The sequence below is a fragment of the Amphiura filiformis genome, chromosome 9, assembly GCF_039555335.1.
Source record: "Amphiura filiformis chromosome 9, Afil_fr2py, whole genome shotgun sequence".
NCBI classification, from domain to species: Eukaryota; Metazoa; Echinodermata; class Ophiuroidea; order Amphilepidida; family Amphiuridae; genus Amphiura; species Amphiura filiformis.
In genome coordinates this window covers 67,091,926-67,107,190 of record NC_092636.1, presented here as the reverse complement: position 1 = coordinate 67,107,190, position 15,265 = coordinate 67,091,926, and the positions used below count along the sequence as shown (strand labels likewise).

The 15,265-nt window shown below is 37.0% G+C and overlaps 1 protein-coding gene across 5 annotated transcripts; it reads right to left on the bottom strand.

Moving 5' to 3' along the window:
* Positions 1-395: 395 nt before the first annotated feature.
* Positions 396-14,771, bottom strand: LOC140161360 (proton-coupled folate transporter-like). 5 transcript variants are annotated; one of them, XM_072184853.1, is made up of 8 exons: positions 14,336-14,564; positions 9,252-9,324; positions 7,789-7,932; positions 6,982-7,086; positions 6,416-6,547; positions 3,395-3,478; positions 2,878-3,034; positions 396-612 (listed from the first exon to the last, which is right to left on the bottom strand). In XM_072184853.1, the coding sequence occupies exons 2-8, from the start codon at positions 9,295-9,297 to the stop codon at positions 549-551; spliced, it is 732 nt and encodes a 243-aa protein (XP_072040954.1). In that variant the 5' UTR covers positions 9,298-9,324; positions 14,336-14,564; the 3' UTR covers positions 396-548. The 5 variants fall into 5 exon arrangements, with proteins under 5 accessions (XP_072040954.1, XP_072040952.1, XP_072040951.1 ...); XM_072184851.1 differs by lacking the exon at positions 14,336-14,564 and adding an exon at positions 14,575-14,771 and having other exon boundaries at positions 6,982-7,932; XM_072184850.1 differs by having other exon boundaries at positions 6,982-7,932.
* Positions 14,772-15,265: the final 494 nt, after the last annotated feature.

The following is a 15,265-nucleotide window of genomic DNA, read 5'->3' as shown; positions in this document are numbered from 1 at the left end:
TTTCTTGTGCAAATTTGGTTAAACAATACTGGCTTAGTTCAATGTTTATTCATTCACCCTAAATTTGTTGTGTGTTTTAAGACAGTTTCTTATGTGTAAAACACACTGAAGACCTCAGAAACAGAATATTCTGAGAACATTATTTTCATAATTGACAACAGTTAATATGAAATTAAAACAATAAATCATGTCCAAATGCAGACTGACTAGTTGTCAACTAGTGACTTAGCGCTGCCCCAGATCAACTCTAAGTTTTGGCAAAATTTTAGAATGTTGCTAACTCTAACTGGGTTTTATGAATAAGAATTAGCAATCAGCTAGGCTTAGCAGCTTGCTAAAGTCAATTTTAGCTGTCAACTAGGCCTAGCGTGGTTTTATGAATATCAGCCCTGGGCTTCACACTTGAATTTGATTAACTTTAGTTACCGTAGTATGATGGTCCGGTAAATTCGTTTTGTATTTTGTCATTTTGACGCGAATTGTGTTTCCCGAAAATGTTGGTTTGATTAACAACAAACAAGAACAGACACTATGCATGGATGGTGTGCTTAACTCATGTTATCTCTTGTCGTTGTAAGTTTTACGGCCTTCCTGGTGTAAATTACCCAAAGCCTGCAAAAAGTAACAAAACAATTATATTATTATATCGTACTTCATCTGTGCTGTATACAACTTTAATCAAAAAGATGAATACCCACAAGCTTCCGATGTTAATTTAAAAAACCGTTTCTACCAAATCATGCAAATCTACGTGACAGTTCCAGGGACTACATTACCAGTGATTACTCTGGACATGAAGCGGATCTAATATTGGATTATACCGATTTGCCAAGCACTCACTTTGAAACAGGTTCATATCCTGGTTATTGTTATAAACAGGTTTATATCCTTGTTATTACTATATGCACGCTAAAATCTATTTTAATTCTATCCATTTAATGGCACAGAAACCATTGTTATTTTTTTAACCTGATTAAATGTTATTAACACTCATCCAGTTTGAATATTTGGAGGAGAGATTTTGGGTCCTCTAAGAACAAAATGTTAGAATATTTTACGATTGGAATTTGATATGTTTTAGCAAACATTTTAAATTTTGTGGGTATCAATTGGTTCAATTATAGATTACATGTTAATATGCATTGAGCAGAAATAAGGCTGCTGGGCCAGATGGAATAGTTGTTGAAATGATTGAAGCATTAGAGGATTATGGAATTGAGAAACTGACAGGAGTCATCAACAGAATGTATGATGATGGGATGTTTCCGGAAGACCTGAGCAAATCAATCTTTATTGCTCTTCCCAAGAAACCTGGCGCTGTGGATTGTGAAAAACACCGTACAATTAGCCTTATGAGCCATGTTACAAAGATAATTCTAAGAATCCTGTTACTGCGTGCAAGAAGTAGAATAAAACCTGAGATTGGTAAAGAGCAGTTCGGCTTTGTAGAAGATGCTGGTACCAGGAATGCGATTTATGTCTTGAGAATGATAACAGAGAGAGCGGTAGAGATGCAGAAGGATGTTTTCATGTGTTTCATTGACTACTCAAAAGCCTTCGACAAGGTGAGACATGATCAGCTTTTTGAAGATCTTGGCAGGCTAGACCTGCATGGAAAGGATCTACGACTGTTGCAGAACCTTTATTGGAACCAAACAGCGTGCATAAGGGTGGATGGAGATTGTAGTGAATATACAAGCATTAAGAGAGGAGTCAGACAGGGATGTGTGATGTCACCAGATCTCTTTAATTATTACAGTGAGCTGATTCTAAGGGAGCTAGAAAAGGAAAATGGTCTCAGTATAGGTGGACATAACATCACGAACATAAAATATGCAGATGACACTGTCCTATTAGCTGAGTCTGAGGAGGATCTGCAAAGGCTTCTTGATGTGGTGGTTCAGGAAAGTGAGAGGAAAGGTTTATCGTTAAATTGCAAGAAGACAGAATGTATGGTGGTATCAAAGACTGAAAGCCCAACATGCATATTGAAGGTGAAAGATCAAAGAATTAAGCAAGTTTCCTCCTTCAACTACCTTGGCAGTCTAATCACAGAAGATGCCAGATGTATTAAGGAGATTAAGAGAAGGATTGCACTGGCTAAGTCTGCGTTCTCAAAATTAGACAAGATCCTAAAAAACAGTGCCCTCAGTATAGAGACCAGAATTCGGGTACTCAACTGCTATGTCGTCCCTGTATTAATGTGTGGAAGTGAAGCATGGTCAATAACAACAGACATTAAAAGAAGATTGGAGAGCTGCGAGATGTGGTTCCTTAGAAGAATGATGAAGATCCCGTGGACTGATAAAGTGTCTAATGACGATGTCCTAAGTAGAGCAAATGTGAACAGGAAGCTGTTACGTGAAATCAGAGTTAAGCAGCTCAAATTCCTTGGTCATATCCTCAGAAAGGATGGTTTCGAGAACCTAGTATTGACAGGAAGAATAGAAGGAACAAGGAGCAGAGGCAGGAAGAGAGTGATGTGGTTATCAAATCTGAAAGACTGGCTAAAAGAAAGGGGAGCTGAACATAAAGCGACAGAGCTTCTGGAGATGGCTTATAACAGAGAATTGTGGCACGACATGATCGCCAACGTCTTAGGATATGGCACCTAGAGAGGGAGAGTTAATATGCATTTTTATAACCGATATGTGCTCAATGAAAAAACCGCAAGTGATTGGAAAATAAAATTAATCCGTGTAAGTAACCATGGTTACTTAAACAAACAAATAGCGAAAACTATTAAAGGTAATTTTAGAGGGGTTACTCTTTAAGACCATAGTCTGGCTCAACAATTATCATTTAAAGTATGAGCTAGAATAGTCGGCTTTCCTAATTTTTCATAGTGTGGATTTTAAAGAGTAATTAACTACTTACCATGTAAGTATAATCAGCATGAAAAATACTCCCGCTATGACATAAAATACCAAAGATGGCTGTGTCTTGACAGATGCTGAGTAAATCGAGTTGAGAATCAACGGAGATATCAAGCTTGCTGCACTCTGAACACTGGACTGAACAGCAAAGATGGTTCCTAATAATGAGGTAGAATAAAGTCACAATATTTTAAAAACCAATTACAACGTTTTATTTAGCACATCAGTATGAAACACCACAAACATGAGAGGTCATCTTATTTGGTTTAATCTTTACTAATCACAGTAGTTTGAAGACAAATAGCTAAAAAACTTTCAAGTATTACCGAATGTTTCAGAAATCGATTGGTTAACAAAGCACAGATGAACGTAAAGCTGATCAGCGGTGGAAATAAATGGTCACATTTAGATAACGAAATAATACTTTATAAATACAAGTGATTAGCATAATAATGATAATATTAATTACTGTTCTTCACTAAAGAAAAACCACCATATGAATTGGGCCTACTACCTACCTTGTTCATGAGGGCTTACAAGTTTTGAAATAATAGAATTCAGAACAGGTGCTTCCATGCCTTTCGGACATCCCAAAACGGCACCTATAATAATACCAGGGAAATATAATGTCACACAACGATATGAACAATGTCAGTATCAGTTCATTAAGGGCTGGGGTATGAACGTTTGGACAGTATTTATTTTGGGACATTAGAGCACATCAGACATATCGAATTGCATTCTGAATACGAAGAATGTCATTCTGATATCAAATAATTTTGAATTTTGAAATTCGCAATTTAATACACATTTTATGGCAAATCATTAAAATTGATATTTTTGATATTTAACAGTACTTGAAGTAAACTTTATAAATCTGATGATTTATACTTAAAGTGTATGTAGGTGGGTTGAAAAGCCGACGATCAATTGAAAATTTTGACCTTTCGTATTGAAGATATGGAATTTTTTTCCCAAAACACCAAAACAAATTAGGTCTTTTGGGAAAAAAATCCATAACTTCAATATGAAATGTCAAAATTTTCAATTGACCGTCGGCTTTTCCTCCTGCTACATACACTTTAAAATATATCATTAGATTTATATAATTTACTTCGAGGACTGTTATATATCAAAAATTCGAAAAATATCAAATTTTTATAATTTGTCATATAATTTGTATTATATTGTGATTTTCAAAAATGAAAATTATTTGATATCAGAAAGACATGCTTCGTATTCAGAATACAATTCGATAGGTCTGAGGTGCTCTCATGTGCCACAAAAAATACTATCGAAACGCAATAAACGCTCATTTTAGATCCCTTAAAAGTACACATTAGACCATCTCAGATCTGTAACTTCACACAATCTGATCTCCATAAAAATAACGTACATTGGGCATGTTAGTATTATAAGCAGATTACAATTAAAGGGCAGATCTATTGCAAAACAACATCACATCATTGGCAAGCTAATATTATAAGGATAATGAAAATGACTCCTTTTTTGAGAAAACAAGACGTTTAAAATTGATATTCTGCAAAAACCAACTTAAGCGGTGAGTTCCTTCGAACGAGACAGATTTGGCCTAGAAAAAAGGTGACGTCATGAAATGAGATGTGCCCGCTTTGAGAAAAAGGACTAAACGCTCTCAATGGACAGAACGTATACTGTTGTTGTTCACAGAAAAAGTCCCTCTAAATTAAGTATTACAAATTTAATGATTTTTAAACATATGGATAAAATCAGCCGCTTCTTTTTTTATATATTAGTAGAGTTTGTTGTCCATGCGCTATTGTTAAACGGGGAGTTCAAGAAGCGATTTGGGAACGAGTAGGGGGAGTTCGAGAAGCGATTTGGGAACGAGTGGAGAAGACATCCCTCAACAAACGAGGGGGCCTGAGATTCCAACTTTCACACGCATGGGATTCATCGATTGTCAATATTCCTTGACGATTGACACGTGACCAGTCTCCGATTACGATCAATACCGGAGCATCTTTGCAGTTGCCAGATGACATTGGACGAAAATTCGCAAAATTCGTAAGTTATTCAAGTATTTTATTCATAATTCACCTCTGTTTCTACGACTGGATGAATCGTAATATACAACAACATTCAATTCATATGTATATCAATATCATGAGAAATATTAGGCCTAAAAGATAAATAAATAATTTGAGCTTAGAATTTCATCGTGATCATCTGAGACTAGCATTTAAACGTCCACAAACTCATGTATCTGATTTTCCTGTGTGATGAAATATTACAAAGCAAACGCATAGTAACAATACTGTGTGGGCTTTGTTTCTAAAATGATAACAATAGTCTGCATATTGTTATGCATCATTGTTATGGTAAATGATAGTATTATTATATAATAAAACTTATTGTTGTATGTCAAACTTGTCACACAAGTAAATGAGAGCATGATATAGTGTCCGCTTCATTTACCTACGTCATCAGCCAAACGGGGGAAGAACACGCTTCAGGAGAAATACGCATTAAAATATTGCAACGAGTGTCAACATGTAATGTAATAATTATTCTCTTCGAATAGAGGTAAACTTGTTTTTGCAATAGACCTAACCTTGAAATATAATATTTCTCATTTTGGCAAATTTGCTTTTATCATTCTGACCGAAATTATTGTGTTTTTTTATACTTTTGATGTAATAGACGAAAGGGAGATAGGAATAGCGTGGCCCAGTGTGTAGAGTACTCGCTTCCGGTACATGAGGTCTTGGATTCAATTCTCGGAGTTGGTAAGTCTGTATCTAATTAGCCGCATTGTTTTGTAGACTGTATAATTCCGCTCTTCCCATGATTCATTTCGAATTTGTGACTGTACATGACGAATGAGGCGTAAATTCCTCCCCCGGTCGGTTTTGTTTTATTTTGTGTTTAGAAGATATACATCATAAGCTTTAAAATGATATATCATTTGACTTCAAACGATATCCAGAAGTGGGGTTATGGTTCGTTGAACTTTGCTCCTTCAACATAATGGTAGCTTTTTCGTTTCTACACGTGTCTCTTTTTCCACATTGCTGGCAATAAATATCAAACAGTCATAATTGGCGGTCATTTCAAATCATCCCCAAGTCAACGAGGTTCAAGAAAGTTCTCTCATTGTTAATTGTTAGTTATACATACCTGCCTATACAAAATACAATGCCTAGTAACCCACCACTTTAACAGGATTTAGCCAAAGCAAACAAAGACCAGAGCTATTAAAAAAAAAGCCATCTAAGGTAGAAGCTTATTATCCTCTTCAACAATAGGATTATTGATTGATGTTTGACTATCAAATCAGATAGATGTCGCGCCAACTTGAGGTACCGATGAATACGACCTTCATGCACATTTTACCCTGTAACTCAGAATACAATTTAGGACATTTACGGCTCATTCGTGCTGTACGGTCACATTTGGTAAATGAACCATGATATTACTCCGTAATAAATCGGAGGGCGTAGAAAGGGCGTAGAAAATCCAGGGAACTCTGGGAGAAGTAAAGTATAACATAATCATACCTAGAAAGAACATGGGCGTTGTTGGCGCCCAAGCTAAAAACAGATTACTTAATCCTCCAAAAAGATAAGCAATCTGCAATATCCAATAGTCTTCGAGACAGAGAGAAAATAATTTACTGCCAACTAATAAACCTGTAAAATATAAAAATTAAAAATATTTACCATTCATATCATAGAAACAGAAAATGAGAGCTCGTAATTCCCACACACCCAGGCTAAGCACACAAATACGATCATTTAAAAATATTTCCCTTTTACGCAATAACATTGTATTCCATACAATTATATTATAAACACCCGTATAAACATTGCATACTGATACTGTCCCACTTACCTTAGAACATTAAACAAACGAGTTCAAACACCATCACATTTGGCCAAATCGACAAGATTTCAACCGATTTACTTTCTTGTTGGCAAAGTACTCAAAAGAAAAACAGCCCACGAATTAATACATTTTGACTTCAGAAAAAAATCAAGTTTCTGTACAATCTTGTTGGACCATTCAACACAAGTTTACATCAATAAGTATAAGTTCATATATAATATATATATACAACACTTACCAATGGCCCCGAATACCATAGACACTACGTTAAAGTACCCTAATGTGACGGACGACCAACAGAATGGTGGACCTAATCCATAAAGACTGGAAATCGTTGTTTGAACTATATCAGTGATAAAATTAATTGTAAGAATGATCAAGATTTGATAATTTCGGTTTTGATCATTTACAGCAAATAACTTGTACAAATCACGAGAGAATTCTCTTGCACCAATCGGTTTTGAGGTTTTATTGGGCTCAACAGTTTCAAGCAGAACACGTGGAATTGTTAGGTATAAAATTGCCGCAATAAGGAAGGCAGTTGAGAGCCACGCGATAGGGATAAATCCATAGGCTTGAATTATATATGCAACGAGTATCTGAACGATCCCGAATGCACTACCATACACTGTCTGCAGTACTGCAAGTCGTACAAGCCTAGCCTTCTTCGTGCTAACATCTGATATATAAGCATAACTTCCTGCGATGAAGAAATATATTTGTCCGCCTAAACCTTCCACCAAATTGGCAAGAGTTAGAACTAGCAATGGAAGGCGAAGATATAAGATCAGTAGAATTAGAATGATAAATATAACGTGAGCTGTGATTGGTATGGCAAAATTGAGCTTTCTACCGAGACGATCGCTCAAAACACCGAAGAAAGGTGCGAGAAAGACAACGGGTAGAAAGGAAAGAGACTTGTTAATCATAGTCCATGTAGCCATGTCAGCAGCGATCTCTTGCTGTATTATGTAATCTGGATCACTGGTATTCTTATTGTTGCATGTCCCATTTATATCATCATCTTTGGTTAGAGTATAATTACGATCTTGTGCTAGTCTTTCTTCTATGTATTGAGGTTCCATGGCACCAAAAACACCTATCGAAGCCGCAAAGAAAAAGGCCAATGGTTCGACGGTAACGAGCCGTTTTTTCGGTAAGTCCTTTGAAGATTGCAGTAGAGGTGTACCTGAAGAGAAACATTATTTGAATAAATTACAATGACTATTATCTGATTATATATTGCACTAATCGGATACTATTATTTCAGGTATATTTTATTAAACACTCAAATAGCAGCCAAAATGGCTGAATTGCATGGTGAATTACAATCAAATTGATAAAGATAGGCAAATAATAATAAAATACATAAAAAGCAACTTGAATTATTGCACGATACATACTCAATGAAAATTTTTAAATGAACAGTCAAAGAATTAAAGGACAAAAATAATATAGCTGTAGCTCATACTCAACCGTACTCACCCCAACACTATATCTCAAACACACCCCTGCATACCCCACTGTGTACTTCACTCTTTGTTTTCTCCCAGAAAGGAAGTCCACTATTAATTGAACAAGTGGTGATGTAACAGGATTAACTATCATAACAATAGGTTAAAACAATTTTTGAATATATCGCACTGCCACTGCACAAGTACGTTCAGGCGGTACCTCTGCGTTGAACCATAAAGCGTGTTTATAGTGAGCCAGATTATCCGCTATTTAGCGTATAAGTACATATCATACAGTATTGGTCGCCGCAATAAACAGACCAATACCGGTTATTACCGTACATATTATTATACAAAATGGATATTATTCGAAATCGATGGATATTGCAGTATAATCTTTTCATATATACGGCCACTATAAACAGACAGGGCGCCGCGATACCGTTATTCAAGGAAGTAGAGCAGGGTTATTTTTCGACGGCAAACTATTTGAAATTGGCACCATATTTGTGTCTCCCAGATTGCATTGCGGTGACCTCGAACACGACCTCAACCATCTGTGTCGGAATCGCATTCAGAACAGCGCTATTGGTCGCCACTTTAAACAATAAGTGACATTCCATCCTAATCCCATATGCGTCTAAGGATACCGTATAAATACCGTACACCACTATAAACACGCTCATAGATGTCAAAGAACAGGGAAAAAGTCCTGGATCTCTGAAAAGAGCGGTATTGTATTCAATCTATGATTGCAGACATACACAAGGGCGATATATTCAAAAACTGTTTTAACCTATTGCTATGGTAGTTATTCCTGTTACATCATAACTTCTACCATTTCTACGGCGAATTGTAAATAGCATTTTGGATAGCATTGATCATGATCACATCCAAGTATTAATTTTTCTTTTGAAAAGTTTATAGTACAACCTTTGCAATATTGATGACAAATTTGAATACACATGAATGGATTCATCAGAAACAAATAGCAAATATCGGTCAACTTCTCGGATACGAATGTCACAATAACTAATAAAGTTTAACCTCTCACCTTCGTCTTCTTTCACTTCCGGCATTGCATTGGTCTTGGAAAACATTTTGAAAATCTAGCCCCAACAACTTATCTATTGATTGAGAAATATGTGATACACAATACACTATTAATGGAACATGATATTATTTTATTGAGTTGCATATTATTTTCTTGACGTCATTCATATGAGGTGACACAAGCCTTAAAATGTTAAAGCTATAATTCGTGAAAGATGTTTAGGGGATGGCCATATATGACCTCCTTGACCCAAGTTAGGCTCCAAGTCATTGTACCTGTGGTCCAAAGCTTATATTAAGATGTTGAGGCATTTTGGATTTGACCCCTGGTGAAAGCTAGAGGCTACGAAAGGTCATATAAGGCCAAACAAAATAAATTGTCACATGTTCCATGGGAATTAAATACATAATGCGGTATGCGGTTTTTTATTTTATTTTTTATAATTCAACATGCCAATTTAGGGGTATTGCATTATATTCCAAATGCAATTCTGGGTGAAAGAAAAAAGCTACTAAAGTGGGAAAGTCACTTTCTGAACTTGCACCTTTGACTTTTTGGGGTACCCCAGGGATCAATCCGGGGGCCTCTTTTATTTACAATATATATCAATAATCTCCCTACGGTTGTCAAGAATTGCAAAATAAACCTCTATGTCGATGACACCACCATTTTCTTTGCTAGCAGAAACATTGAAATTAATAGTGTCCTCAACTCTGAAATTCAAAATGTTGCTAAATGGCTTAATCAACATAGGCTAACATTGAATGTAACTAAAACCAAAACAATGCTCTTTGGATCTGCATGCAAACTTGCATCCTCTGGCCCTCTTACTGTTAATATTAATGATCAGCCCCTTGAGTGTGTCCCACATTTCAAGTATATTGGCATTATTTTTGACCAACGGTTAACTTGGGAGCACCAAATTAACAAAATTTGCATGTCACTTTATAAATATATCGGGCTTTTAAACTGTTGATACCTTGAAGTTGTTGTATACATCTGTTGTTTTACCTAAAGTTGATTATTGTAATCTTATTTGATCAAATGCAGGCCTAACTCTCCTGAACAGGTTGGATCGCCATCAAAACGTCTCGGTAGAGCGCTCATGGGTGTCCCAATGTCCCAATACGTACTCCCACTCATTTTGTTTTTGATTCCCTAAACTGGAAAACTTTTTCTGATCGTCGCAGATATCAAGTCTGTTAAATGTCTAGGGGAGGGGCTGGTACCCCCAACCTGTGCAATATTTTCACTAAGTGTACTGATGCTTATAGTAATCAACCTCTGGGAATTTGGTTATTTATAAGATGCGCACTGAGACCGGCAAGAGAACTTTCCTGTTCGGGGGGCTAAGGCCTGGAATGATCTTCCCCGAAACATTAAAAATTTGAATGATCATAGTGCCAACATGTCAAGGGAGGATTTCGCGAGGTAGCGCGTGTGCATAGCGGATAAGGAGGTGTTTTATCGGGGATCCAAGGGGCCAAGGAAAGGTCTGATCAGCAAAGTAGCCTGGGCCTTCCAGAGAGGCAGGGTTTCAAACGGTGATACTCCGGCCTTTTCTAAAGAATGGGGTGCAACTCGCCAAATTTGGTCAGGGTAGGCCTATTTATTCTTTCAACACGTACAGACTTGACATTTAATATGGAATACTTTTTCGCAAAATTCCAAGAATGGTCTGGTAGATGTCTGCATAAACGGCACGGGCCAAATATTATTTGGGGAGTGTCAGAAGATGGTATAAAATAATTGTTTGTCAGAACATGTGCTTTCCATTAGTTTACATTATGGCGCTCATAATGTAAACTCATTAGCCTAAAATGGCGGATTTAAGGACACTGAATTTGAAATTTGTGGGGGTAAAATTTCTGAATTTGAGCATCATTATTCTAATATTATCAAATTTATTGAGGTTTGAGGCGATTTTATTGAACCTAAATACCAATAAGTGTTCGTCAGAACTGAAATGCACCTGTGATCTACCAGTTTTGAAAGTGGGAGGAGCTTTACAAATTATGGCTCTTAAAAGTGGTACGCACTCAGAAAGTTTGAATGGTCCCCTCGAGCCAAATGTTTTAAAACTACTGTACACAAAGAAACAGTGTGAGTTCATTGGACAACCAGGAATCCGCACAGTTGTTTTTGTACCGTACGTTTACAACATTTGACCCCAGGGGCCATTCAAACTTTCTGAGTATGTACAGCTTTTAAGAGCCTTATTTTTAAGCTCCTCCCTTGTTCAAAAACTTGGTACATTGTATGTGTATTTCAGCTGTGATGAATGCCAGTTGCTGACGAAGTTTAAGAAATAACACCTCAAACCCCTATAAATTTCATAATAAGAGAACCGTGTTGCATAAAGGCCAAAATTGTGGCCCCCACAAAGCTCAAATTCAGCCTCCCTAACCCCGCCATTTTAGGCAAATTCGCTACATTATGAGCACCATAATGTAAACATATGGAAAACACATTTTCTATCAAACAATTATTTTAGACCATCTCCCGACACACCCCAATTAATAATTAGCCCGTGCGGTTTATGCAGACTCGTCCAGACCAGTCTTGGAATTTTGCGAAAAATATTCCATATTAAATGTCAAGTCTGTACAAACATCAGTGTTTGCATTTTTCTGAACGAACATAAACATACTTTAGTAAAAAGTGCCAGTGGCGTAGCGTGGGTCATCATATTAGGGGGGAGGGACCTAGCATGATTGGGGGAACCGGGTCTGATTGGGTGGGGGCACAAGCCGTTTTTCGACAATTTTCCTATGGGATTTTCTAAATTTTGCAATCGAGTGGGGCCACTTATAATTATCCGGCAGAGATACTAAAATAAATACCCGATACACGTGAATTTGCTATGCACGAGTTTGATATGAGAAGAAAATCTTTGGATACCGGGGTAGAAAATGACGAATATCTCCCGTAAATGATTTCGTATAAAGAAACCAGATGTGGTTCCTTGCACTTGAATATATGTGACCCGTTACAGCGAAAGGTACCTTATGTCGGCTGCTACAAGTGTCTCTTTTTCCCCAATGTTGGCAGAAAATATCAAACAATAATGACAATCTGAAGTGGCGGTCATTTCAAATCATCTACAAGTCAACGAGGTTCAGGAATGTCCTCTCATTGTTAGTGGGTGGATACATACCTATACAAATACAATACAATGCTTTTGTAACCCACCACTCACGCCACTTGAACAGGTATTATCCATATCAAACAAAGACTAGAGCTGTATAACAAACAGTTCTATAGACAGGTACAAGCTTATTATCCTCTACAACAATAGGATTAATGATTGGTTTAGAATGCATTTGTTACTAGCAAAATAAGGCATATGTAGCTCCCGACTTAAGGTACCTTTTACTGTAACGGGTCACATATATTTTGAACAGATATGATAGTCGTTAGCTTGCGTCTTGAGAAAGAACCGTGCGTCTTGAGTCAAAAACTGACAATAATTCTGATTTATATGTGCCGAATTATATAGCGCAGTGTATAGGCCAATCGTAGAGGTAGTCTAAAAGAATATGACCTATGGAATACCATATGCTCGACCCACACATCAGCGAGGTCAGTAACCGGCCAATCGGGGCTATTGTCAGTAGCCTTAGTCAGATGTCCTTCGGCCCATTATGCGACTCAAAACTATTAAACAGGTCGATACAAAATGGCCATGCGTGGCGGTGGATTCAACCTACCTTGGCGATTTCTGCCATGAAGATATCGGGGCGATGACACTGTGCCCCGTGCCCCTATGACGTTACGCCATTGAAAAGTGCGAAAAGACAAACATGATTGAAAGCAAGGACAAAATTTAACATCATACGCGAAGCTTTCAAATTTTTTATTACCAATCTAAACCTGATAAGGTCATATTGCGTTGAATGAAATCAAATATCAAAATAATTCTAGACCTAACAATTAAAATCAACTTAGAATTAACGCGGGAGTATAACCATGGTAAGTAAAATGGATATTAAGCTTCCTGTCTCATGGTTGTTGGTGTTACAAGACTTCCGTATGCCTATATGTCAATGTTTTGATTCAATCTGCAGATACTTTTTCCGTTACGATATAAATATGGTCTCACTTATTTAATTTACTTACAAGTTTCCTTTAACCTTTAATAATGTGTCAAGTGTAAGGTCGTCATGCTTGATATTCTCTCACACTATTCAAGAACTGCACGTAGACTCTCAGTACAATACGATGACGTATGTAGATGTTGACCGGGCATGTTAAATAGATATGAACTTGCGCGTGACACATAAGCAAATTCAATGTATATGACTGAAACATTCATGGTTTGCTTGCTTCCTATTATTAACCACTCATATTATGACATCCATATGAAAAGTACATGTTATTGCCTTTTTGCTGCATACACATACCAGCAATCTGATGCATCGTTTGTGTGTGCCCATCATGAAGAAAAAAACCCCGACATGAGGCCTACAACATAAATTTTTACACAACACTATACATTATTGTATGTATTTAATTTAGAAAAAAATAAGATACCTATGTATGTTTATAACTTAAATATCTATGATTTTGTTTATTTAAGAGTTTTAAATTCAAATATCCAACTCTACTCTAACTAAACAGCATAGTTAATACCGGTATAGTGTTATTTATTTATTTTTTTTGTTGGTTTTTTGTTATTGAAGCAAGGGGGCATGTAGGCTAAGATAGCAAGGACCCTGTCAGCAACTGCTGACTTACTGACAGCTTAAATCCGCCACTGGCTCCGGGAGTTCAAGTTTTTTAAAGGCCCAGATTGGGTATTTTCACCCCTTTTGTTCAAGATTTAGGCCTATGTGAAAAAATTATTAAAATTACCGTGCCAATTTCGTGCGCCACTTCGACTGACTCCAAGCACCAAAAGTTGAGAGGGCCTGATTATGACCCACCGTTGTGGAGTTTTTCTACAAATTTGTTTTACGTAAAGTGTCACGTTGTGGGTTTTGCAGGTGTAACAATTTGAGTACGTATTCAATAAGAGCAATGCAATACGTGATTGACCATGGTATAGGAACTACAAGTGGAATAATAACACGTCATGTACTTACATTTTGAAGCCAGATCGCCAAATATCATACATCCCCTTTCATACGATAGCACGACAACATATATGTACATTCATACAACATACTGTGTTTTGAGCTAGCATTATTAACCCGGGATTATTAACTGGGGTTTGTGGTGCAGATGTTCAGGAAGGCATGAAGGTCGATCTATTATTAGTATTACTAGTTCACCCGTAGCTGTGAGAGCAACTGGTTCACATTATAATAAAGATTTGTTTTACCACTCATAGTGCAGTTTTGTCCACGGCAAATTCACCGTGACCTTTTCAGCCATAAACCCGGAATAGTGAAGATTAAACCGAAATATGCAGTCTCTTGACATTGTAATGCAACATTGCACATTGATGAGGGGGTATTAATACATTTTTCATTGTGCATTTATTATCCGTCCTCATATGAGGACACGGTGCGTGAAAGGGTTAAAGATTTGTTTTACCACTCATAGTGCAGTTTTGTCCACGGCAAATTCACCGTGACCTTTTCAGCCATAAACCCGGAATAGTGAAGATTAAACCGAAATATGCAGTATTAAACCATTATAGTAATCGATTGTCCAATGCACATTTCTTACCACGTAATAATAATAATCCAATGAGCTATTGAATTGTCCGCTACGGTCGACTAATCCAATCGATAATGACGCTATTGACATGTACGGATGGAGCTCCACTGACTGAGTTTTGGGGATTTTCACTGGTTTGCTATCAATTACTCATCAAGGCGCTCCACCGTTATTATAAGGACTATGCTAAATAATTTAAAGATTAACATGAAAATAAACCATACTTGATTGACAGAAAGTACTAAAGTTGTACCTATTACGGTTTGGGGGTACCTCTCTCCCAAACACGACCAAGTCAGGGCGGCCCGGTGAAGCAAAATGTGCATTGGATTAACATGGGAGTTTGGATA